Below are 27,591 nucleotides of genomic sequence, written 5' to 3' on the forward strand. Positions count from 1 at the left end.
AAACGTTCTCATGTGTTCAGACGTATTCTTCCCGTTAGTTCAGTTTAAATCCTCCAAGTCTTCTGGAGACGTTACCTCCAACACAACAGTGGAGTCTCCATTCACCCCTTCATCAGTGTGGAGGGAGGATATTACCACACACAACAGTGGAGTCTGACTTTTTTAACCACACACGCATATACAAAAACAAAAAGTAAGTAAAAAGGTGGCTAAACAGACAGGCTAAACAGACAGGCTAAGCTTGCCAGAGCCTAGCCTATCTGGCGAACTCTGCTGTCTGATTGGTTCAGAGACAGCAGGCCAGTGGTTAAGCATCAGGCCCTTAGATGGTATTTCACGTTAGATGGTGCAAAGGTTTTCTTACGTCCTCATCTCCTCCCTCCTCACCCTTGCTGTCATTGGACGGCGGGTCAGCTGGATGCAGTCCTCCAGGTAGTACCACACACACACACACACACACACACACACACACACACACACACACACACACACACACACACACACACACACACACACACACACACACACACACACACACACACCCACCTTGTCAATCAAAATCAAACCATTTTCATATTTTATTGATCAAATTTGGGACCGATAATGTGCTGTGATTTTTGTAGTTTCCTAGATTATCAATCTCTTCAATTTTGATCAATTTTTTTCTGTTAATATACAATACAGATATTTTGTCATTTTGAGAACGCAAATATCTGCTGACCTTCTCCCCGAAGTCGAAGCAGGGCGAGGGAAAGGTCATGTCCTGGTTGCTAAAGGACAGTCGACGGAGGTCTTGTGGATGAGGGCGTGGCCTCATTCCGGGGTCAGGATCCTCCGCTTCTCCATGTAGACGCACCCGTTGGGGTAGGAGCCCAAAGGTCAACAGGCTGACCCCCACATCCAGACCGTTGTCTGCCCCCTCCGCGTTCAACACCCGGCTCATCAGACCCTCTGATAAACACACTCATGGTTCTCAGGTTAGACACACGTCATACGATGACTTAAGACACTTACGATTACCAACATTTCAGACCGACTATCTGAAGACTAAAACTCCATCCGCAGGCCAAATGTCGATGAAATGCAAGAAAAGCAACAGAGCTACGATGTCTGTGGATGCAGGGGTTTGACTCAGGGCAGAGCAAGCAGGGGCTGGGGGAATAGGAATCCATTCATTGGAGAATCGGGACTCTTTGATTAAGCGATACTTGATTGAGCAACGTTGTCAGATTGACACAAATCAGTACTTTCCTATAGAGTGCGCTCTATAGGAAAGTACTGATTTGTGTCTGGTGTGCGTGACACACACGCACACCAGAAGAGAAGACTAGAATAGAGTTGATTTCTAAAATTGCTGGTTTGGTCATGTGATGACTTCAAACCACATCGTATAACATTTATAGCGCCAAGAAGGGCTGCAATAGTTACTAGGGCCCCATCCTATTATTCCCCCTAGCCCTAGATTTGAGCCCTAGCCCTAGAAGTTGTGCGTTCCCTCGGAGGGGTAGGGTGATCCAATACTTAGTGGCAAGAGAGAGGGCCTATTTCCCCTTAAAGTCCCTTGGCAGCTCGCCAGCTCGGTACCTCACTCACAGCCAAGGGAATATCACGTATGACCCAGGACACGTTGAGAACTCAGCAAGCGGCTATTTTTCCATGTTTCTCAAACTGTTATATATTAAGTTAAATTATTTATCCGTAGACTGGATTTAACTGTACGACCTGAATGTGTAGGTTGTCTTATTTTCGACACAAGGGTGACATTTTCAAACGTGAATGAAAATAGTAGTAGGCTCCTTCCTGTAGTGTAGACACGTCGGTGCTGCGCGTGACATAGGGGAGCACGTTCACTACGCTAATTTGCATAATATTAATTATAGTGGTGTCACATTTCATAGGGAACGATCTTCACTATCACTTCACTCTTTACTGTGGAGGGAAGTGTTCTCATTAAGGGGAGAGGAATGGGACAGGGCCTAGTACTCATCTAACGAAGCAAGGATCAACAATATAAAGTCACTAATTAAAATACTAACAGGTAACTGTTGGAAAAGAGACGAGTAACTTCAATACAAGCACTAGTAACTCAAATGAGTTTGGCTTCTGGACGCAGTGTTCAAACATAGATACAGAATAGACGGGAATGAGCGCTGGTGGTGGGGAACAGGACACCCACTTGAAGAGGCCTCCCATGATCATCATCCCCTCCCTCCTCCCCCTCTTCCTCCTCCACCGCCTCCTCCTCCTCCTTCACCTCCTTGTCACCCTCCTCCTCTTCCCCTCCCCCTCCTCTATGATATGTAAACGAGCGGTTATGTTGGGACCAGGACGCTCCCTTGAAGATGCCTCCCATGACCATCATCTCGCCCAGGCGGGGCTCCACGGTGGGCCACGGGGCGTCCCAGAGAGGTCAGCTCGTCGTTGCTGTCCACAGCGTCCACTTCTGGTCGACCAACCCCAAGGAAACATCACCAATCCCCACAGTAAGTAAGTAAGTAAAATCCATTTATAAGGCACATTTAAAAACTGTTTTCATTGGCCAAAGTGCTGTACATGGTGCAACCAAAGGCACATAATAGAACACAGTGAAAACAGTGTTTTCAGACACTGGGTCAAAACCCAAAGTATATACACAGTCAATACAAAGACACATTCACAAACATCATGACCAGGTTTCCTACTTGCAGGAGTGGATGACGTACACCGCGTCGTTGAGGGTGATGCTGGTCTCTGCCATGTTGGTGGACAGGACGACCTGCAGGAGGCAGGGAACAACAACAGGAGATGGACAGGCAAGGGTGGATTCCAGGCAGCTGGGCAGGCAGAGGAGCACACGGGGTGGATGGCAGGCAGCTACGGGGTTGGTGATCCTGGGGCGAGGACAACGCAGGGATTTAAAGGTCCCATGACATGCCACCAGGTGTGGTGTGTTAGCCGTTACAAGCCGTTTTGGAAATCGGCCCCTTATGACATCACAGGTGGGCGTGTCCACCTAGATGTGTGCTGGGTAGATCCGTCTACCAGCCTACCCAGTGGACTGTAGCAAGCGTTGCTCATCTCTCCGTCACACATCTAGGTGGACACGCCCACCTGTGAAGTCGGAAGATTGTTTCTTTGTGTTCTGTTGGGAACAACAAGTCAACATTCTTCCCTTTAGTTAAAGTCTCCAGTCACCCCTTCATCAGTGGGGAGGGAGGATATTACCACACACACACACAACAATGGAGTCTCCATTCACCCCTTCATCAGTGTGTGGAGAGGTTATTTCCACACACACAACAGTGGAGTCTGAACACATACGCATATACTAAAACAAAAGTAAGTAATCTGGTGGGCTATATACACACCACACGCTCACATACACACATTAACATACGCACAGACACATTACAGAGTTACAATTATGTTTATTGATTTAATCTAGAAATCTCGCTGAAGTTCCTTCCTTCATGAAACATAGATAATATAACTGTCATCAGAGTTAGTGAGAAGCTTCTACTGCTAACCCTCCAACGGGTTTCAGGACAAGAGTTTAACTTATCGATCATTTGTAGTTCAAGTTATGCGAGGGCGCACCATCAGTGAGGATTGATTCAACACCAGTAAGACACCAGTGGGACACCAGGGGGACACCAGTAAGACACCAGTGGGACACCATGCAGTGAGATACCAGGGGGACACCAGTGAGACACCAGTGAGACACCAGTGGGACACCAGTGAGACACCAGTGAGACACCAGTGAGACACCAGTCAGACACCAGTGAGACACCAGTCAGACACCAGTGAGACGTTCTGCCATTCTTCCAGAACAAAGGACTGAGGCCTCCTCAGTGCTGCCCCTGCTGGCCGGATCTCCACACTGCAGTCATGTCCAGTAGATAGACGATAGCCCAGAGCAGCGGGCCGCGCCCTCATTCTCACCGCTCCCCTGATCCTCACCCCCTGAGAGGGTCCTAAACGCTGGGCCTTCTCTTTAGTCCTGGGGGGCTCTCCCTCACAGCAGAGGGTCCTAAACGCTGAGCCTTATCTTTAGTCCTGGGGGGCTCTCCCTCACAGCAGAGGGGTCCTAAACGCTGAGCCTTATCTTTAGTCCTGGGGGGCTCTCCCTCACAGCAGAGGGTCCTAAACGCTGGGCCTTCTCTTTAGTCCTGGGGGGCTCTCCCTCACAGCAGAGGGTCCTAAACGCTGGGCCTTCTCTTTAGTCCTGGGGGGCTCTCCCTCACAGCAGAGGGTCCTAAACGCTGGGCCTTCTCTTTAGTCCTGGGGGGCTCTCCCTCACAGCAGAGGGGTCCTAAACGCTGGGCCTTCTCTTTAGTCCTTGGGGGCTCTCCCTCACAGCAGAGGGCTCCTAAACGCTGAGCCTTCTCTTTAGTCCTGGGGGGCTCTCCCTTAAGCAGAGGGGTCCTAAACGCTGGGCCTTCTCTTTAGTCCTGGGGGGCCCTCCCTCACAGTAGAGGGGCTGCTCAAAACCCCGGGGGCTGACTGACCTCTGTTCAGGATGGTGAGGCCCCCCCCCCCATACACACTGCTCCTTCAAGGGCCCCTAACTGGGCTCCTAATGGATGCTGTTGATTCTGCTTTTGTTTGGTTTGTTTGATTATTCTCCTCGATTAAACTTGTCAAAGTTCCGTTCTGTATTTGATGTAATCAATAAAAGGTTGTTTGTGCTATAACCAAGTACGACCACTAGAGGGCAGTGTTTCTAGTGTCTTCATTTACACTGAATGAGAAGTTGATTGGGTGTAGGCATGACACAGTCGGCAGTGGCGAAGCTAGACCTTTTTTGGGTGTGCTCAAGCCCACCCAAAACTTGCCTTAGCCCACCCTATCGTTTCCTCATTTACACAAGCAATGACAGGATGGATGCTGTAATGAACAGGCTCAAATGGGCTAGTGAAATCGAGCGCAACCTTCCTGCAGGAATCTCTAACCTCTGATTGGTGGGTGGGCGTCTCCTGTTTGACAAAACCAAAAATGCAGCACGAGCGCACCTAACATAGTTTCTGCTGTTTTGTCTGTCAAAGAGGCTAGCTAGTCTTTATCAGAAAATCCACGATTTCCAGCTGTGTTATAACATGACCTGGTAATAATAATACAAATAATTTTAAAACCTTAACATAATCTGTCAGATGTATTAAAAGACAGTTGACCACAAGGCGATTCTATCTATGCCTCTTCTTGAATTGCTTCATGTTTTAGTCGGCAGAGCCTTGTAATGCTGCGTAGCATGATAAGCATGATAAGGAGCAAGGAGCAGAAAAAGGGGACATGGGGGCTAATTTTCTGTTGAAAAAACGCTGGCATTAGTTTATCAGCTGAGGGCGTATTCATTGCAATAACAACGTGAGCTAATCAACAAGCACCACATGTTCTAATACTAGAGCATTAGAACATGTTAGACTCAGGCAAACGCCCTGAAATGTTCTGTCTCGCTTCTAAACACTTCTCTGTTATTTGGTGAACACCTAAATCTCTTTATTCCCTTCTTTCCTTGCATTTGTGCTTCTATATTTCCATTCAACACGGGCAGCACACGATTCGTCACGGAAAAGATAAGGTACCGTTTCCTGAATTCTTGTTTTCTTACGAGATGTATTCTTACTATATTAATTTATTCTTACTAAATGAATCTGTTTCCAGTCCAAGCTCATTGTTTCCATGTTTGTGGTGTAAAATAGGTTTAATGAAGGAGTATGTGTCAGAACATCAGTAACTAGTTTCACCGTGTTGAGGGCGATTATATACGGATCCTCTGGTACGGGAACGGGACAGAACAGTTTGTTTGTATTGTGGACTTTTATTCTGTAGGGAGGTCAGTTCGGTCAGAGTTTCATCGGTAACATTCGTGAATAAATGATGGTTTGAACTGTCGGATCTAAAGGGAAATAAATAATTGTCGATAATTAAATGAACGTGTGTGTGTGTGTGTGTGTGTGTGTGTGTGTGTGTGTGTGTGTGTGTGTGTGTGTGTGTGTGTGTGTGATCTAGAAGACATAGAGAATGATTAGAATGTAGCTCTAGACGGAGAGAGTGATAGAGTTTGTGATCTAGACATAGGTTGAGATGGAGTTAGTAGTTCTAGACTGTGGGACAGAGTGTGTGTGTGTCAGACAGGAGGAGGATAGGAAGTCTTCACTGAAGTCATTTCATGTTTGGTAGGCTACTTAAAGGTTGGGTACGGAATTCGCTTTTTTTGGCCATTTTTGCCAAATTACTTGAAATCCTTATCATAACCCGCTTACAGCCACTGAGTCAGAAGTACTGACATGAAAATTAAACTTGTCAATCATCTGTGGAACGGGCAGGGCTCGAAAAACTCCAGCCAATCATTTGGATTGCCACCTCGTTGCATTGGACAGTAAGTACGTCAATCAAACGGTCGTACTGCACTCCCCCTCCCCCGCGCCCCGCGCGCAGTACTCGTGACCCAGAGCTCGTGACCCAGAGCAAGCTCCTGTTTGTTGTTATCCTGCGGTATCTACTGGAACTAGTTAATCCACATTTGGACCTAGCAGTAGAAGACAATTTCCATGGCAGACAAGACGCCACCATCCCCACCACCACCACCACCACCACCAGCAAAGAGAAGGAAAACTCTTTTTCAGAGAGTAATTGATAATAAAAACGCTGAAAGAGAAAAACTGAAATCAAGAATAATCCTATAGGCGCTGCTTTTGAACGTTGGCGGCAACTGAAGGACGAGAAGGGTCTAAAAACCGATGCTTGTGTGGCGGTTGACCTAGTTTCAAAGTTTATACCGTTTATACTCGGTAATACCGGTGTTGAGACGAGTGTATTACTCGGTGTGAAAATGTCCACAGCGCGGCAACCCTAGTGAAAACCAGGACTTCCAATACAATTATACTAAACAAACATACATTTTCTAAAAATAGTAATGATTTATGTGACCGTTTAATGTTTATAACATCTGGTGCAACCATAGCCGCGAGAACGTATTCTCAGCAGGGGGTGCTGGAAAAAAAAACCCGGCCTGCACTAGACTCGCAACTCGTCACATTGATAAAAAAGATATATAGCAGCGCAGCTCAATTACACCAGTGCATGCGCGCACAGTTGAAAATCGATCGTTGTGTTCACTTCCTTCACACCATGGTTCACATCCAGCTGCTCACAGAACAAGTTTAGCGCACCACCGCTACCCTCACACTTTTTCATATGACCTTTTTCAACACATATGAGCATTAAATAAATGCTGCGTCTCAACATGCCTTGGACAGCAGCGAGGATGACTCGCTTTGCCACGGGCCGAAACAGTTCGGAGCGACCACAGCCAGAGCGAACACAGCGGGGCAGAGGAGTGTCAGGAAGTCTTTGGTGTACACATCAGTACGGCCTATTTGCACTACTGTTTAGGGGCAATGCAGTGTTTTATTCTATGCCTTTTTATTTTCGTATATTATTTCAATTAATACAATTTATTTATTCATGAAATCAAGATCTGGTCTTCAAATCTTTTTTCCAAATACAGGTCGTATTACAATGGGGTTTGTGTTTATATTCGGACCAATACGGTACGTCGGACGCTCACATGACGTTAAGCATTTCCTGGTGCATAATGTGACGCTTCAGAACCTAAAATCCCGTTTCTCCCCGTTGATACGACAACACATAACCGGCGTTTTCAGAAATCTCCACTTTGGCCGGAGTTTTTAGAAATGATCGTTTTCTGTGATAAGACAGGGCCTCGGACAGGGGGTGTTGCAGCACCCCCAAAACCCCTACTTCCCGCGGTACTGGGTGCAATTTACAGCTGAATGTAGTGCCATGTTGTTAAACGAAAACCTACGCTAGCCTGGCTCGCTCTCGCGCATCTCTGTTCGCGCTCGTGCATGATTGCGCGTCCAGGTACTTGGAATGGGTGGAGTCAGAGTCAGCGTTGAAGGAGAGGGGGTAGGACCATTTGAGTTGTGTATTTTCAAAATCTGCTGGCGTTTCGCAAATCGCGTACCCAACCTTTAAAGAGAATCCAGAGAAACAATATGGCATTGTGTTTGTGTCCAGGTCTCCAGTCTACTATGGATGAGGAGAGAGAGGAGGGGGCTCCTACCTCTAAAACCACTCTGTCTGGGGAACATGGCCGCCAGAGCAAAGCTAAGAGGTAAGAAGAGGATCTCTCTGTCTGTGACTGTTGTCCTTCTCAGAGCTCAGCACTGATATCTCATGACTCCATCATCAGTCTTAGTAAAAGCTGTGTGTGTGTTGTGTTGAAGCCCAGAGCAGCGGGAGAGAGCAGACTCCCCTGGACCCAGCTGTGTCTCCTTGAAGAGTGAACACTCTATGGATGATCCTATTAACTTTAGAGATGGAAATCAGTCTATTGAGAAGAGGTGAGGATTTATCAGATATTATACAACTATATCTATCAGACATCCCTGTCCTCCTGACCTTAAAGATGGACGCCCCTCCAGAGAGGAAGGATAAGGATTTGTCAAAGATTATAAAACTACAGCATCTATCAAACATCCATAAATCCTGGTTCTTGTTTTTCTATAAGAGTCCAGAAGGAGAGAGCAGACTCCCCTGGACCCAGCTGTGTCTCCATGAAGAGAAACTGGTCTATGGATTTTACTCCTGACCTTAAAGATGGACGCCCCTCCAGAGAGGAAGGGTAGGAGTTTCCAACAAACTAGTAGTTTTACTAACTGATATTTACAATTCAGGAAATATTTTTATTAAGAAGATACTGTGTGTGTGTGTGTGTGTGTGTGTGTGTGTGTGTGTGTGTGTGTGTGTGTGTGTGTGTGTGTGTGTGTGTGTGTGTGTGTGTGTGTGTGTGTGTGTGTGTGTGTGTGTGTGTGTGTGTTCTCTCTCCACAGGCGTCCCCAGGAGAGGTCAAAGGTTACCAGTGCTCAGTCTGTACAGCAGAATCAAGCAGAGCTGATCAAGGTGTGTAAATGAAAAACTACCTTTGACTTCAGCTCTAGACAGGGGTGACCTAAGGGGGGGTCTTCCACTCGTTGCCCTTACAAGCAGAACAGACGGAGAACAGACTGTCAGTAGTTTGACACGTCATCGTTGATGTAGAAGTCGGGGTATCAGAAACAGAGAGCTGAGAGGGAGGAAAAGGTCAACCAGTTTATACAAATAAAGGTTTTTATTTATTCCCCTTCCTGTGGTGCCCATTATCACAGAGCTACCTAGTGAATCATATAATCTTATATTAATCAAATAGTTCTTCATCAAACATGAAATTCATGAATATGAATCAATGAAAGAGGTAGACAGGTGGATGAACCGGGAAACTGTTTACTGAGGCCTACACAAAATTTCTTCTACTTATCAACTATACAGCCAGGGTATGTCTGTGAATGCTAGGGCTGTAACGATACGTGTATCGAAACCGAAATCGCGACACTCAAAGCCACGAACCTGTCTCGCGGTGTGAGAAGGCAGAAGCGCGATATGCCTTTTCTAAATCTCCGGTCAAATTGTCCGATTGAAATTTGCTAATAATTTGTCTAAATAATAGTCTGCTGACAGCGCCCCCTCCTATCGATGCCGTAAGTATGCGACGAGATGCCCTCTCTGTGATGACAGCTCTCCGTGGCTACGGAGGATTGCATTTCTCCACAGCCGTTGAAGTCCTCATATGCGATATGAACGACATTTATCCAGAGTGGGCCAAGCGCGAAAAAAATTGTCTGTGTGATCCCTTTCTCTATTGTTTTATGTGATTTGACCGGCAGTTTGTCTGCTTATAGGTCGGAATGAAGCGACCACCGATTATTGACAGGATGGGTACTTTATTCTACCGGACTCGTTCGCTTCTTCACTAGACAGACGCGCTACCGCTCGCTCTCCTCGCTCGTCCACTCACTCGCTGACGTCACTCACACACGCATACGCACACTGCCATTCTCGCGCACACACGTACGCTACTCGTAACACTATGCCTCGTTATTGCGTCGTTCATGTTAGACGTTCATGTTTTTCCCCATCTATTGAAAGATAGGCTATCAAACCTGATTATGTCATTATTTAAGCTACATAGTCTAATAAGAAGCGCTAATAAGGATATTTGACTAAACCAACCAAACAGTTGAGGGTTTTTGCCTACCAGCAAAAAGCATCCTCCAACTGCAATCTTTGGTTATTTATTTATTAATTTAGCTATACTTGTATAGTATTCTTTCTGTTCAAATCTGTTCAGTGTTCCAAATTATTTGTTATTAAATTTTACATTAAGTTAATTGGTATATAAGTGTTGTTTGAATACAATGCTTTTTAAATGTAAAAAAATCGTGGGATGTATCGAACCGTGGGTCAAAAATTGTGATACAAACCGAATCGTGAGTTTGTGTATCGTTACAGCCCTAGTGAATACTGACCCCTAGTGGTGAAAAGTAATAGCAGAGTATGAAGACACTCTGTGTCTTTTCTGTCCTGTTCTGACATTACTGGCATCTGAAAAACTTTGGGAACAAATTGACCAAAATGTAAAACACCACTGAATTTCATGAATTTCTCAAGAGGAAAGCCTTTTGCCAGAACAGCAACAGTAATGAGCGATGTACCTCTAGGGCGGCAGTAGCTCAGGAGGTAGAGCGGGTTGGCTGGTAACCTGAAGGTTGTTGGTTCGATCCCCGGCTCCTCCTAGCTGAGTGTCGAGAACCCTGACTGTTAGCTCCCGACGAGCTGGCTGTCGCCTTGCATGGTTGACTCCGCCGTCGGTGCGTGAATGTGTGCGTGAATGGTGAATGTGAGGCAATATTGTAAAGCGCTTTGAGTGGCCAATGGTTAGAAAAGCGCTATATAAATGCAGTCCATTTACATTTATTTACCTCTGACATTCATGCATCAATGGTCAATGACAGCAGGCTAAGTATTGGGTAATTAGCTATAGGCTACACTAGAATTAGGGTGCACTCACACTAGGCCATCTGGCCGTGGCCGTGGCCGTTTTCACACCTAACCGTGCTCAAATCTGCCAGTGTGAGTGTGGCCAGTCTGGCCAGGCCAGGCCAATTTGGCCACTTGGAAGAGGTGTGCTGCTACGGTACGGGCCGCTACTGTACAGATGCTAATGAGCCGACACACGCACGGCTACGCAACCTGAGCTGGATGACGTATAGTCCATGCAACGACCACGGACATAATAAAGGCGACGAGCTTTCTTTCCAATTAAACGGTAAACATATATCCAAATAAGCAACAGACTCAGCAAAGTGTGAACTGTGTTCTCTGTGTTGTTGTCCATTGTTGTTAAAACTCTGACTGGTGGCAGACTTTATTATGGTCCATGCAGCGGACGCTTGGTGATGATGTGTTACTTACGACGTGATGACGTATGTACAAGAGCCTACCGTGGCCAGGCCACAGTTGTGACGGCCAACGGCCACGGCCAGATGGCCTAGTGTGAGTGCAGGCCAGAGAACAATGGGGCCATTTGAGCACGGTTAGGTGTGAAAACGGCCAACGGCCACGGCCAGATGGCCTAGTGTGAGTGCACCCTAAGTATATCAATCTTGGGTGGTCAAATAGATTTTCTAGGATGGTGGGTGGTCTAGGTTGGAGGCCCAATCTATTATTTGAAAAGGCCCACAATCTCTAGTGGTGCCCCTGGCTCTACATGGGCAATAAAAGCATCTCTTGTGGAGCTTATAGTCTCCAGTTTTCCCTCTTTAGACCAGGACGTTAATCTAGGACAGATGCTTCTGATGACCTCAGTTAGTTAAAGTAAAGTTCTCCTTGATGTTTGTTCTGTTTCAGAGGGCTGGGGAGAACGCACACGCTTTTCTAGACAAGGAGCTGAAGAAGCTCTGGAGGGATCTCTTCTCAGATTACCCACAATGCTCAGAGAGTCAGAGGGAGAAGGAGGAGGAGGATGGTAAGAACGAGGAGCGGAGGAGGCGCGCCATAGCGGGAGTGGTAGACATCACAAAGCTCTGCCTGATGGAGATGAACCAGGAGGAACTGGCCGACAAGCTGGGGAGTGGTAAGATACTCAAATATAGGTTAAATGGTTTCATCCAGATCTGTAGGGTTTTTATTAGCCTGGTCCTACCAGACTCTCGTACTTCAGTGTTTCCCCTATATGCACCTAGCAGCGGCGGTACGCCGCTGCTAGGTGCTCGTTTGATCCAAACGAGCCGTCTTTAGCCAACGGTGAATTGCACTGGCTTCTACGAGCAGTTGGCTTTCAGCCGCGAGCTTAGGGACCGTCTGCAAAGTGCAAAACTGAAAACGACCACAATGGTAAAATTTCAATAGCGTCGCCATTATTGACTCTAGAGCCCCAAAACTTGTTCCATAGAGGCATGGCCTCTTCATGGTCCTACTACAACCTTTAATTTTTGAAAAATATATCTCTTATCTTTTAAGATTTTTTATTTAGGAACAATTTCAATAGCGTTGCCATCAGTGGCGAAGCTAGACCTTTTTGAAAAAAAACTTGCCTTAGCCCACCCTATCGTTTCGTCCTCAAATCTAATATTCTACCGTTTTTTTTTTACACAAGCAATGAGAGGATGGATGCTGTACACTAATGAACCGGCTCAAATGGGCTAGTGAAATCGAGCGCAACCTTCCTTCAGGAATCTCTAACCTCGAATTGGTGGGTGGGCGTCTCCTGCTTGACAAAACCAAAAATGCAGCACGAGCGCACCTAACATAGTTTCTGCTGTTTTGTCTGTCAAAGAGTTTAGCTAGTCTTTATCAGAAAATCCACGATTTCCAGCTGTGTTATAACATGACCTGGTAATAATAATACTATAATTTTAAAACCTTAACATAATCTGTCAGATGTCTATTAAATGACAGTTGACCACAAGACGATTCTATATATGCTTCTTCTTGAATTGCTTCATGTTTTAGTCGGCAGAGCCTTGTAATGCTGCGTAGCATGATAAGCATGATAAGGAGCAAGGAGCAGAAAAAGTTGAAATGGGGGCTAATTTTCAGTTGAAAAAAAACGCTGGCATTAGTTTATCAGCTGAGGGCGTATTCATTGCCATAACAACGTGAGCTAATCAACAAGTACAACATGTTCTAATACTCTCTAGACTCAGGCAAACGCCCTCAGCTGATTAAAGGTGTCAGGGGGGGCGTGAGCGGCAGAGGGGACTTAGTGTCTTATGTATTTATTTATTTATTTATTTTAATAGGTTACTTATTTTATTTTAAATAAACATAATACCAATGGTCAGAAGTTTTACAAGAATTTTGATCTTACAAAGTCATGACAGAGGGCCTTGGTGTCTTTATTCATGCTTGAAAGATGAACATATATTATTTTTTTTGAAAGGGAATAAGCTGATGAAGCTGACAAGTGACCAATGTTTACTTTTTAAAAATATTATAATTAAATGCAAACCCCAGTGAATCATTTGCTCTTGTTTCTCTGTTTTGAGATTCACACAGACTTAGCAGTCTTGTTTAAATGTTACAAATTGAGTCAATAAACTGAAGTTGGAAATAGTTTTAAGTTGTTGCAGATGTTATCTCCGTTAATTTTATTAATCTAAATAAATAAATATTAGCAGGTTCTCAATAGTAGGCTATTTCAATTCAGGTAGGGCGTGATAAAATGTCAGTCTCCTAGGGAGGGAATGAAAGAAAAATGATTGAGAACCACTGGTCTAGAACACGTTGTACTTGTTGATTAGCTCACGTTGTTATGGCAATGAAAACGCCCTCCGCTGATAAAATAATGCCAGCAGTTATTTTTAAACTGAAAATTAGCACCCTTTTTTTTTTATAAAAATGTTTTATAAAAATGTATGGGTCCCTGAAGGTGAGACAACATAGTTTAGTGCTCCCGAAATAGTGGTCTGTTTCTCATAGTATTCGACTAGTACATGTTGTACTTGTTGATTTTTTTTGCATCAGAAGTTTTATAAAAATGTATGTTGATACAATTTATAAATTGTATGGGTCTATGAAAGTGAGGCGACATCATGTTGTACCAATGTGTTTCAGTAACATATTCAGGAAAATATGGTAATTTTTGAGTGAAACTTACACAAAAGAAATTTAATATACCTCGATTTTGTTATTCGAGTTCACAACCATTGATTATTCCTTCATCCAAACAGTCTTTTTTCATTTCATCACTTTAGTGGTTCAGAACTGCATTATTTAGCTGACACTGCCAGCTATCGGCTTAGACATACAACAACATAGTAACTAAGAAAATAAAGGTTGTGGAAAAAAATTAAATCTTGCACAGGACTTTATATACTTCATAAACCCCTGTGGCTGCCTGGGGTTGAGCCCCCCCAAAAGTCAGAACCTAGACTCGCCCCTGGTTGCCATTATTGACTCTAGATCCCTAAAACGTTTTCCATATGCATGGGCTCTTTATGGTCTTACTGCAACCTTATGTTTTGAAAAATATATCGCTACTTATTTCTAAGAAATTTATTTTTAGCAGAAATGTCAATATAATTATTTTTTTTAGCAACATTTTCAGTAGCGTCGCCATTATTGACTCTAGAGCCCCAAAACTTGTTCAATAGAGGCATGGCCTATTTATGCTCCTACTACAACCTTTGTACTGGGGAGAGGGGAGGGAGTGGGAAGATGCATTGGTTTGAGGCACAGACCTTTTCGATTGTTGTAGTATTTGGATTATGGGATTTCAATGTATAGGGTGGTTGTTGATATAAATATTTTTTGTTAAATAAATGTAAATAATGTTTTTAAAGATTATACTTGTAATATGTTCAATCTCTCCTTATTTCCCCTGCTCATTAATGTGCACAAATGTACTGTATGTATGTTGCCAGTAGACACATAGAAACCTCCCGGCAGGGTGTGCTTTGCGAGCACACAAAGAAAATTGCGAGCAGAAAAAAAACATTTCACCTCCGCTGCTGCAACTCCATCCTAGGGGAAACACTGTACATCATTTCATTTGCACTGAGAGTCTGGACCTACTCAATTGACAAACGTTAACTCACTTGAAGGCGGTTGTCTGTTGAAGTTTAAAACTATTGGATCTGCCCAGTGCCACTCTGGATTTGCCATAACCAATCGCTAACGTTTGGCCGGGAATTACGTTGCGCGCAGGCTGTAAACAAACCAAACAGTGTGCGTGAAGATGTCCGTCAACGAGAGCTGACTTTCACGTCATTGTTCTCAGCCACTCCCTCTGTTCGCTGATTGGACGCCCGAAACCCACATACCGCAGACGTATTACTGAAGGGAAATTGAAATTGAGCGGAAGTACTTAGGCGGGCGGAGCCAGGCTAGGGTTATTGTGGGGGTTTTAGGTTAAATGGTTTGATCCAGATATGTAGGGTCATTGTGGGGGTATCAGGTTGAATGGTTTGATCCAAATATGTAGGGTTATTGTTGGGGTATCAGCTTGAAGAATTTTAAACATTATACTGCAGATGAACAGCAGAATAACTCAGTGGAAGAGATGCACCACTATGTTGTCATATCAGGTTAGCAAGTCACTGATACCACAGATACTCAACAACAACAGCACTACCAATGAAGTTATAAGATCCATATGAAGTAGAGTTGTATAATACTTTATTCTTTACACCAGTAATATTGCTTGGAAATATGAATGGTATGTTTCTTCTGGTTTGGGATTTAGGAGCTGTTGCGGTCCAGTGGCAACATGAACTCAAGGCTCATCTGAAGGAGAAGTTCCACTGTGTGTTTGAGGGAATCGCTAGAGCAGGAAAGCAGAGACCTCTGAATGAGATCTACACAGAGCTCTTCATCACAGAGAGAGGCAGTGGAGAGGTCAACATGGAACATGAGGTCAGACTGATTGAAAAGGCATCCAGGAAAACAGCCAATGAGGAAACACCAATCAGATGTGAAGACATCTTTAAACCTTTACCTGGACAAGATAAACCAATCAGAACAATAATGACAACCGGAGTGGCCGGCATTGGTAAAACTCTCTTAACACACAAGTTCACTCTGGACTGGGCCGAAGGCAAAGCCAACCACGACATAGACTTCACATTTCTCCTCACTTTCAGAGAGCTGAATTTACTGAACTTGAAAGAGTTTAGCTTACTGGAACTTCTTCATCAGTTTTCTGTTGAAACCAAAGAATCAGGAATCTACAGATACGACCATGACCAAGTGGTCTTCATCTTGGATGGTCTGGATGAGTGTCGACTTCCTCTGGACTTCCAGAACAACCCGAACTGGACTGATGTCACCGAGCCGACCTCAGTGGACGTGCTGCTGACAAACATCATCAGGGGAGTCCTGCTTCCCTCTGCCCGCATCTGGATAACCACACGCCCTGCCGCAGCCAATCAGATCCCTGCTGAGTGTGTTGACATGGTGACCGAGGTGAGAGGGTTCACCGACCCACAGAAGGAGGAGTACTTCAGGAAGAGATTCAGAGAGGGGACAATGGCCACCACAATCATCTCTCACGTCAAGAAATCTCGAAGCCTCCACATCATGTGTCACATCCCAGTCTTCTGTTGGATCACTGCTACAGTTCTAGAGGACTTCTTCAAAACATCCCAGAGAGGAGAAGAGGTGCCCAAGACCGTGACTGAGATGTACAGCCACTTCCTGAGGGTTCTGTCCATACAGGGGGACAGGAAGTATCATGGGCGAGCTGAAACCGATCCACACTGGAGTTCGGAGAGCAGGGAGATCATTGTCTCTCTGGGGAAACTGGCTTTTAACCAGCTGGAGAAAGGCCAGCTGATCTTCTACGAGGCAGACTTGGCAGAGTGTGACATCGATATCAGAGCAGCCTCAGTGTACTCAGGAGTGTTCACCCAGATCTTTAAAGAGGAGTGTGGACTGCACCAGTACAGGATGTTCTGCTTCGTCCATCTGAGCATCCAGGAGTTTCTGGCTGCCCTTTATGTCTTTCTGTCCTACATCAACACTGGTGTCAACCTGCTTTCAGAGGAACATCCAACCTCCAGGGAAGCTGAACTCCTCCTCCTCTACCAGAGTGCGGTAGACAAGGCCTTACAGAGTGAGAACGGACACCTTGACTTGTTCCTCCGCTTTCTCCTGGGCCTCTCTCTAGAGACCAATCAGTGGCTCCTGAAAGGTCTGCTGGAACCAAGAGGAAGTAAATTACTGGGCGATCTAACTAAAAAAGATCCACCGAGACAGACAGGAAGGAGGTCACAAATCAATACCCAAATAGTCCATTACATCAAGGAGAAGATAGGTGGAGATCTCTCTCAAGAGAGAAGCATCAATCTGTTCCACTGTCTGAATGAGCTGAATGACAGTTCTCTAGTGGAGGAGATCCAACAGTACCTGTCATCAGGAAGACTCTCCACAGAATCTCTCTCCTCTGCTCAGTGGTCAGCTCTGGTCTTCATCGTACTGACATCAGAAGAGCAGCTGGACGTGTTTTACCTGAAGAAATACTCTGCTTCTGACGAGGGTCTTCTGGGGCTGCTGCCACTGATCAAAGCCTCCAAAACATCTCTGTAGGTTCACTCATAAGATGCATTAACAATACAGCACTATACATAATGCTAGAATATAAAAGTTGTAGTAAATTTAAAAACATCTCTGACGGTGCACTAAGCAGATGTATTGCAATGCAATAGAATATACATAATACTAGAATACAAAAGTTATAATAACATGCAACATATATCTGTAGGCATACTTATAACATGTTTTACGATACACACTATATACATAATTCTATAAAAGTAATATTATGATACAGTTTTCTGTTATAGCATTTTTGTTAGTACCAACATTGTACACCTAATATGTAACTACCATTTAAAGATCTAATGTATAATCATTTGTTCAACTATCAGAAAAGTCTTATAAAACATTTAATCACAGTTTTCAACATGTTCTGTTTTTTTGTGTGAAGGCTGAACAGCTGTAAGCTGTCAGAGAGATGCTGTAAAGCTTTGGCCTCAGTTCTCAGCTCCAACTCCTCTACTCTGAGTGAGCTGGACCTGAGTTCCAATCGTCTGCTGGATTCAGGAGTGAAGCTGCTCTCTGCTGGACTGGGGAGTCCACACTGTACACTGGAAACTCTCAGGTCAGTTTTACTAAATGCAAACAGTTACACCACAAGGTTCGGTTTCAGAAGACTTTTAACTACTGCCCCCTGGTTTGAGAATCACACCTAAATGACGTCAAACTATATCAGATAATAACTCAGTACCTTTGATGACCACATGTATTAGAGTGGTGCCATTGGACATATTACACCTTGTTGTTTATGTGGGAAAATGAAAGTTGAAAAGTTATCCAAGAGTTGCCAGAGAGTTGACAGAGTCAACAACAACATAATTTATGGCAGCAATTTAAAATTCCAAAAATAAATGTGCAGCCGAAATGTACCCATCAAATGACACGTTCCAAGGCAACCCTCTCACAAGGCATATAATTAAATCAAATTATTCCATTGGTCTTGTGTGGGAGGTCGCTTTCGAGCAGCACTTAATATCTTCCTCTGATTTTAATTGAACAATCGTGGTTGGTCCTCGTATTGATTAATGACAGAAGACATACTGTAAACTAATCATGCTGAGACAAGCGGGTGTCGGAGAATTTTTGCATGCGTTTTTTATTGCGATTGTTTGCCATAAAGCACTGTAGGCGCTTCGGTGAGGCTGTGTTGAAGTTCATTATTAATTGGACCTTGTCTAGACAGTAACGAACATCCCTGACCTTAGTGGAGTGCACAATCGAGAGCGTGGTTTCTGCAGTGAACGTAGACTGCTGCGGGATACTGCTGTGATGCGTGCCTGAACCCTGCGTGCTTTCCCGCTTACATTACCAGCACCATCATAAGGCGTTTTTACACTGCCAAATATGCCATCTTATGCACGCCTTTTTCGCGGCACGATCCACGCGTTAACACTACCCAAGGTAAATTGCCTGCTTGAGCTAGCACCCCAATTGAGTTAATTTCGTCAGCAAAATAAAGAATATGTTGGCGTTTTTGCACTTGTAAATAGCTAATCGCGTTTGTAGCCTACACTGACGTGAACTCATTTTTGCATGCGGGTGACTTCATTCATAAAAAAAATAAAACATTCGGGAGTATGCAAATTATTCTAAAGAGGTCTAAACTCTGTGCGCAGCCCCGCCTTCTCCAGTGAACCAAGAAAGCCGTGACGAACGGAGGATTTGACCCCCTCGGTTTTACACAGGAAACTTGAGATAAGACGGTGAAGTCGCCGGGCATGCCAAGCTGCGACTGAACCGGCTTGGCAGCGTAAAAAGGCCTATACATCATCCTGCCCAACAATATGGGCAGGATCTTCTAGACCAAGCTCTTCTAATCGGGTCAGCAATAGCCGTGTGTCAATGCCCAGCCTCTGCCTTTGACTGATAATGAATGTATGGAACGTTGCATTTTTAATGTTTACACCAAAGATTCTAGACTAGAGAGTGCCCGCCAATCAATGAAACCTTATAAGGAATCAGATAAAGTCTGCTCTCTTTGCTGAGCAAAGCATGTTTCAGAAATCAGCACATTAAGATAAATGTAGTTGTCACACAAGCTGTTTTAGATTTTTGTAACATGGAATTGTTTCAGGGGGGAAAATGCCTCGAAAAAAAATACGCACAGTGCATTCAAGATTAGGACTGACAAAGCATATGTCAGCCCAGGCCTAATCAATTGTGTTGCAATATCTTCGGCATTCATATTATTGCAGTCTATTCTTTTCGTCATATTTGAACCTAATTTCCTGTGAAATTCCTGCGTCTCCCCATCCGATAGAGCCCATTTCAGCACCGTGTCAGTGGACAGTTTCAAGCCTACAAACGTTGTTAGAGCATAACACGCGCGTCCATGTTAAGAGCAGTTTCAGGAAACGCTCAAAAGAAATTTATGAAGCTTCGCAAAATCCTTTGTGAGAATGATCGTACAAGCTTGGATCCATCGTTATCGGGAAACGGGGCCCAGGTTAGCAGTTACACAATACACGCAAGACCCAGAGACACACACACACACACACACACACACACACACACACACACACACACACACACACACACACACACACACACACACACACACACACACACACACACACACACACACACACACACACACACACACACACACACACACGACTCCCTTGGTGGCGGTGCTGTCACGTTAAAATTGTACCGGGGGTGAAAATTGTACCGGCCTACGTCATCAGTTGTTTACATCTTGACAACCTGCCTGGCAACAGACGAAGCGATCGTCTGTTGCCGGGCAGGTTGCAAAAAACATTCGGCTCATGTTTCCAAAAGACGAAATAACATAATACAGATAACGGATCGTTAGATAACACTTGTTTTTACTTTATATTTGTATTGTATTTAATTGTTTAATCGAATAGCAACTGACGACGCGATCGTCTGTTGCCGGGAAACGGGCGTTCGCGTCAAATGACGTAGTTCTTGAACATTCGCGTCCTACGTCATTTGACGCGATCGCCCGTTTCCCGGCAACAGACGATCGCGTCGTCTGTTGCTATTCGATTAAACAATTAAATACAATACAAATATAAAGTAAAAACAAGAGTTATCTAGCGATCCGTTATCTGTATTATGTTATTTCGTCTTTTGGAAACATGAGCTGAATGTTTTTTGCAACCTGCCCGGTAACAGACGATCGCGTCGTCTGTTGCCAGGCAGGTTGTCAAGATGTAAACAACTGATGACGTAGGCCGGTACAATTTTCGCCCCCGTTCCAATTTTAACGTGACAGTGCCGCTTCCCCCCGAGCCTCCCAGGATCCTTTGCGGCACCCGGACACGGTGACCAAGGCCGTGATCACAACAGTATAATTTACAGAAGAATAATGTATCATCATTTTTATATGACTATCAGAAAATAAAAGTTTCTGATAGCTAACTATCAGAAAAGTCGTCTATAACATTAAATCAGGGTTCCTAACATGTTCTGTTTATTGTGTGTGCAGGCTGAATGGCTGTGATCTGTCAGAGAGATGCTGTGAAGCTCTGGCCTCAGTTCTAAACTCCAACTCTTCTCGTCTGAGAGTGCTGGACCTGAGTAACAATGATCTGCAGGATTCAGGAGTGAAGGTGCTCTCTGCTGGACTGGGGAGTCCACACTGTACACTGGAAACTCTCAGGTCAGTTTTACTCAATGTGCAAACCTTCAAAGCATAAGGATCTATATTAGAGTACAAAAAAAACTACAATAAAGACATTTAATGTACAGATTTAAGGCCATAAAGTAAAAATTCACAACCCTAAATAATTACAAGAATAACTCAACATATTTATATCGTTGTTGCCATGACAGTATAAGTTGTATGTTATATAAGTACAGTTGACTATTTTTTATTATTCTTATTCTACCATTCACAGGTAGTCAGGCTTTTTTTTTAAAGCCTATTATTAGCGTTTAAATCTAAAAAAATTTGCATAACTTGTCTTTCAATTACGGAAAATGTTAAAGACATAAACACAGTAACATGATCTTTTTATTTTGTGTGTAAAGGCTGAATGTCTGTCATCTGTCGGAGAGATGCTGTGAAGCTCTGGCCTCAGTTCTCAGCTCCAACTCCTCTAGTCTGAAAGAGCTGGACCTGAGTACCAACGATCTGCAGGATTCAGGAGTGAAGCTGCTCTCTGCTGGACTGGGGAGTCCACACTGTACACTGGAAACTCTCAGGTCAGGGTTAGGGTTAAATGTGTCTTTGGGTTTGTTTGATAGTAAGGGATGATCCAGGACTAGGTGGGCTGTGATCTAAAAGAACAGACGACACGTGTCTAAAGCCCAGTTCAGACCAAAGATTAGCCTCGCAACGACTTGCAACTCGCAACTCCTTCCAACTCCTTTCGACGAGACGGGCTGCGACGTTCTAAAAGTGGGACAGTTCAAACTGCTGCAAAAATGGAAATGGCTGCTGCAGCCGCCAATTTTTTCATGGCTACAAATGGCTGATTTCTTTTTTTAAAAAATCAAATTCGAAGTTCGTTTGTGGCTGTTTTTTTTTTTTCAAAAATCAAATTCGAAGTTTGTTTGTTTATTAATATTATTATTCAAATATATTCGAATATTTAGCAATAATATTTTGACCATTAAATTCCTTCAGTAAGTCCTGGATTGGGCTTCGCTAGGTTTGTTTACCGGCTTTGCTATGGTTACCGGTCTTGCGTGTTCCAACGGTTTATTATGTTTCTAATAAATCGCTGTCTGATCAATACTTCATTCACATTCAGAGTCAACGCCCTACTATGTGATAGAATTATTACTTGATGCAAATAATTCTAGCTGGCTCAGCCAAAGTTTATCAGATGGCGGCTTATTTTGGCTTATACAATTATTGTATGGCGGCGGCTGAAATTCCAAATGGCGCAAATGGCGGCGCAAATGGACGCGCCTGGCGGCGGCTTCGGGGTCTACTTGAGCTAGCACCCCAATTTACCCTGCCGGACCCTGCCCACACATTTAGGGTCCGGGAGGTTTATTGGGTTTCATTCTGATGTAAATGCAACGGGTCAGCGGTTCCGGGGTGGGGGGCTTGGGTAGAGGTGTTGCTGCGCTGTCTCCACAGAGACAACCCAGCGATATCATCATGAGCAGTTCTAACTGGAGAATAAGTGACACCGCGAGCTGCTGATCACGTAAGCGCATTGAACAAAGAAGTTGAAAGATGGTTCGTTCTACAAGAGAGACGCAGAGGAACTGTCCTTGGAGGCTTTTGTCGGGAAATATGTTGGTGTTTTGGCACTATAGTTAATCGCGTTTCTCAGCCTACACTCTACGTGAACTCATTCTTGCATGCGGGTGTCTTCCTTCATAAAAAAATCTAAACATTCAGGAGTATGCAAATGATTCTTAAGAGGTCTAGACCCCGTGCACATCCCATCCCGCCTTCTCCAGTGACCCATGGTAGGGGGATTTGACCCCATCGGTTTTACACGGGAAACTTGAGATAAGACGGTGAAATCGCCGGGTGTACCAAGCTGTGACCGTACCGGCTTGTTAGTGTAAAAAAGCCTGATAAGGAGAGGACGGCGAGTTAGAAAGCCGAGAATTTGAAGCCTAATCAGGCCTACTTCAGGCCTATTCAGCAGCATAAACAGGGTGCCTACGCCATTCTTTGTAATGAGATTTCTATTTGCAAAAACTGTTGGTTTATTTTTATTGATCCCCTTCGAGAATTTGTGTTTTAAGGGGGGGGACTAGGCTATATTCTCGCCTTCCTACTTTGTAAAAGGCATTGCAGGCCTGTTGCTTTTGGGCCGATACTGCGCCCATTCCTTGATTCGTTCTGCCGCAGCACTCCAAACAATTAATTTCGTTCCAATGTTCGTCCAATCTACTCCAATAGTTGTCCTGCATTGAGTTTAATCCAACTCTGATGAATATATGGTCCAGTTTTAAATTTCAAGAATATTTATACATTCCCAGGGCATGTTAAATGAGTGCATGCCATGCCACTCATAACACACTTGTAAAATGCAGTCGTCAATTGATGGAATGGGTTATTTCATACATCACGAACAAAATTTGTAATTAATCAAATAAATTACAGATAAATAATACTGAAATGGCACTTTTTGGTTGAACACATTTGAACTAAATAATTACGATCCCCCAATATTGACCTGAAGATGGCGCCACTGATTTGTAGACTGTCGGAATGGCAGTAGGCCTACTAAAAGGTGTCTGAATGGGGGCATGTGGGAATGGCCGCATGTAACCATAACAAAGTTTATAGCTAACATGTACTATGGACAGTACGGGACCGGGACGGAGTAAGGCCGTGACGTACAAGTTGTTCTGTGCTGTGTCCTGATTGGCTGAAGAGAAATAGGTACGTCGTTGTGTTCTAAAACTGGACCTGGCGATTTGACACAAAACACTTTGACTAATTTAAGAGAGAGGAAAATAAATCGAGGGGTCCGGAGCAAGTATTGACAGAGACTTTATTGCTACCCACAAATAAGCATCAATAAAGGCGCATGGTTTGCAAAGCACTGGCGGTCAACGGATCGCGGCTTCCTCTTTATTCACACACACAAAACAGTTTCTTTGTTTGAGGTTTCCGCCCACAATCAATCATAAATTCGTCGAACCAAATTGTCAACAAAATAATTTAGGACACCAGGCTGCGGTCAGCACGCATTAACCCCGTAGCTTCCTGCTCCTCTGGTGGGTTCCTTCCAACATGCGCCCTGACCCCAGACTCTGTGGCACCGTGTCAGGCCCTGGATCAGAATCCAGAGACGCTTTAAATGTTTTCTACCATTAGATATATAGGCCTAATATTATTCATGGTTTACCATAGAATATAATCATTAATTTCTACCACAACTGCTGCAACTTTTCCCCGGCGAAGTTCCAAAACAGCCTTGTTACAAGTCGTTGCGAGGCGAATCTTTGGTCTGAGCTGGGCTAAAGATCCCCGACAGATTGAGCATCATTATTCATTTGTAGGCTGGGTTCAACATGCCAGTGGACCACAGATGGGAGAATGAGAGGCCAGAGGAGGAACAGAACTTTAGAGGACGAGGATTTCAGGAACATAAAAAAATATATGTTAGTTTGAAGGGTTGTTTATCTTTGCTGTCTTTTTTAGCTGCTAGTGTGTTATGAGTTAACAGGTTATTGTAGCTGACAGAACACTGGCCAGCTGATGTGAGGGTGAGGGGTTGCTGTCCTGTTAACTGCTAGCATGTTGTGTGTGTGTGTGTGTGTGTGTGTGTGTGTGTGTGTGTGTGTGTGTGTGTGTGTGTGTGTGTGTGTGTGTGTGTGTGTGTGTGTGTGTGTGTGTGTGTGTGTGTGTGTGTGTGTGTGTGTGTGTGTGTGTGTGTGTGTGTAGGTTGTCTGGCTGCCTGGTCACACAGGAAGGCTTTGCTTCTCTGGCTTCAGCTCTGAGCTCCAACCCCTCCCATCTGAGAGAGCTTGACCTGAGCTACAATCACCCAGGAGACTCAGGTGCTGCCCTGCTCTCTGCTGGACTGGAGGATCCACCCTGGAGACTGGACACTCTCAGGTATGGAGAGGACAGCTCACCATTCAGAGACAATGTCTCCTACAAGGATTCAACCCTCTGAAAAGTGATGAGACAGCAGATGATGAAGGTGAATGTTTCATGCTGCTCTCACTTTGTTTTCCCCCCAGTGTGGAGCACAGTGGAGTGTGGAGACTGAAACCAGCTCTAAAGAAGTGTAAGTGTCTGTTTGATTCATCACAATGCACACTAACGATTGAGCTGGAAAGTCCATCCACACAGCAGGAGGTGACGTCTGTTCATTCAGATATCTGGGAATGAAGCTGATGACTGACATCATGTATCTTACATATATAAACATTAACATAATTGCTGTGATTATATCATGAGTGATGATTTTACAAGATTAGACATAACACCATAATAATCAGGATACTGTAAATCATAATTACATGTCTATTTTATATTCAAAAACTATTAAATTATACTATCATCTTGTCACTATTATAATAATTATTCATTTTGTTTTAATTCCGGTCATTACATTAGCTATGGCACATAATAATCATCTTAACATGTTTTGAATGATGCATGTGTTTCATCTTAGATTTCAATTAGAGCTGGTGATGCTGTTTATTTAATAATGATGAAGATGATGATGATGATGATAATTAATAATATTGGTTTAGCAGCCTAATCATGTTCCTCCCGTCAGATGCCTGTGAACTCACACTGGACCCAAACACAGCCTACAGACAACTCTCTCTGTCTGAGGACAGCAGGAAGGTGACGTGGGTTGAAGAGGACCAGTCGTATCCTGATCACCCAGAGAGGTTTGACGTCCAGCACCAGGTGTTGTGTAGAGAGGGTCTGCCTGGCCGCTGCTACTGGGAGGTAGAGTGGGGAGGACGGGTTGATATAGGAGTGGCATACAGAGGAATGACAAGGAGAGGAGCGAGTAGTGACAGCCTGCTTGGATGGAACAACAAGTCCTGGAGTCTTGTTTGTGATGACGACAATGATGCTACTTTCTATACTGCCCTTCACAACGGTAGTTCAACATCCATATGTCTCCCCCCCCCTCGCTCTAACAGAGTAGGAGTGTATCTGGACCGGCCTGCTGGCTCTCTGTCCTTCTACAGAGTGTCCCCAGGAGGAGGGGGGTCCTCAGACACACTGACACACATCCACACCTTCCAGGCCTCCTTCACCCAGGAGGTCCTCCTCCCTGGGGTTGGGTTACGTAAGCCTGGTTCCTCAGCGTCTCTGGGAGTGTCCATTGTAGATACACAAGCACACACAAAGACCCATGGCACGCACATGTGCGTGCCATGGGTCTTTGTGTGTGCCATGGGTCTTTGTGTGTCTTTGTGTGTGCTTGCACGCACATGTAGACAGTCATAAACACACCCAAACCAACAAACACATATGTACATAGAAATTAACACACACGCACACAAACAAACACATCGCACTCTATAAACACACACACACAAACGTATACAGACTTATTCACACACACACACACAATCACACACACACACACACACACACACACACACACACACACACACACACACACACACACACACACACACACACACACACGTACACAGACTTATTTACACAGACATGCACTCACACACACACATCGTTCATGGATCTAAACCCACAGCAGGTCTGTGTGCCGGTGGTAAGCAGCAGGTAACATCAGTGTCTCTCGTGGTTCATCTCTCAGCCCTCTCTGTGTTCAGCTGGGCTGCTGAGCGTCAGATTAGAGGGGGCCGCTTGGGTCTGGGGGGTCCTCACAGTCCTGACGTTGTTGAGGACCAGCTGTTGGGGGGACATTTGAATACCTGTGGACCCATGGACGTACCTGTAGTGCATCGGGTTGTTGAGCAGCAGCTGTTGGTGCTCTGAAGGGTCAACCCGTTCAGTGGAAGTACAACACTTTGTGATTGATTTAAATACTCCACTGTAGTCCAAATTATTCATTTTATTGGGCTTTTGAAAGGTTCAGCGTAAACCATGAAAAGGAAGATCTTTGGGTTAAGCAGGTTGTACAAAGATTTACTTTCTAATGTAAAATGTGTTTTAAATGTTGATTGATGGTACTTTATTTTGCTACAATATTTTATCTATTTTCAACATCGTATTAATGGCAAAATCAGTTTATATTTTGCCATGCCATGGACTGTGATTTAAAGCAGATGTAACAACATAATCATAAATGATGATAAGCATTCTATGGGAAAGGGTAACGATGTTGTAAATTACTTTAAACGGAAGATGGTTTCTTTGTGTTCCTTTGGGAACAACAAGTCAACATGTTCAGTCATTAAAGATACCTGTTTATGATTTGTAATTGTTCATAAAGCATAATGTTAATAAACTACTCAGTGGGTCAACTGAAAGTTCTCGTGTGTTATGAGGATTCTTCCTGTTAGTTCAGTTGAAATCCTCCAAGTCTTCTGGAGACGTTACCTCCAACCAGCGCTCTACACTAACTTTTTTTTTCAGGAGCACTCGTGCCCCTAAGTTAAAAAATTTAGGAGCACAGAAAAAAAAAAATAGGGGCACAATAGGTTTTTGTTGAGAACATTTATTAGCGTGCAGAAATTGCACACACCAACAGCACCAACTTACTTAAGCAAAATTAAGACAAATAAATACTATAGACAAGATTACATTTAGGCTACACAAAACAG

At 44.2% G+C, this 27,591-nt stretch overlaps 1 protein-coding gene across 1 annotated transcript; it reads left to right on the top strand.

Moving 5' to 3' along the window:
* Positions 1–5,339: 5,339 nt before the first annotated feature.
* Positions 5,340–27,340, top strand: LOC130377414 (NACHT, LRR and PYD domains-containing protein 12-like). Its single transcript, XM_056584535.1, has 13 exons — positions 5,340–5,557; positions 8,023–8,119; positions 8,232–8,348; positions 8,516–8,629; positions 8,838–8,907; positions 11,731–11,956; positions 15,569–17,405; positions 17,810–17,983; positions 20,873–21,046; positions 21,418–21,591; positions 24,752–24,925; positions 25,054–25,100; positions 25,599–27,340. The coding sequence occupies exons 2-13, from the start codon at positions 8,037–8,039 to the stop codon at positions 26,285–26,287; spliced, it is 3,879 nt and encodes a 1,292-aa protein (XP_056440510.1). The 5' UTR covers positions 5,340–5,557; positions 8,023–8,036; the 3' UTR covers positions 26,288–27,340.
* The last annotated feature ends 251 nt before the right edge of the window (positions 27,341–27,591 follow it).

This window comes from Gadus chalcogrammus, chromosome 23 (genome assembly GCF_026213295.1).
Source record: "Gadus chalcogrammus isolate NIFS_2021 chromosome 23, NIFS_Gcha_1.0, whole genome shotgun sequence".
NCBI classification, from domain to species: Eukaryota; Metazoa; Chordata; class Actinopteri; order Gadiformes; family Gadidae; genus Gadus; species Gadus chalcogrammus.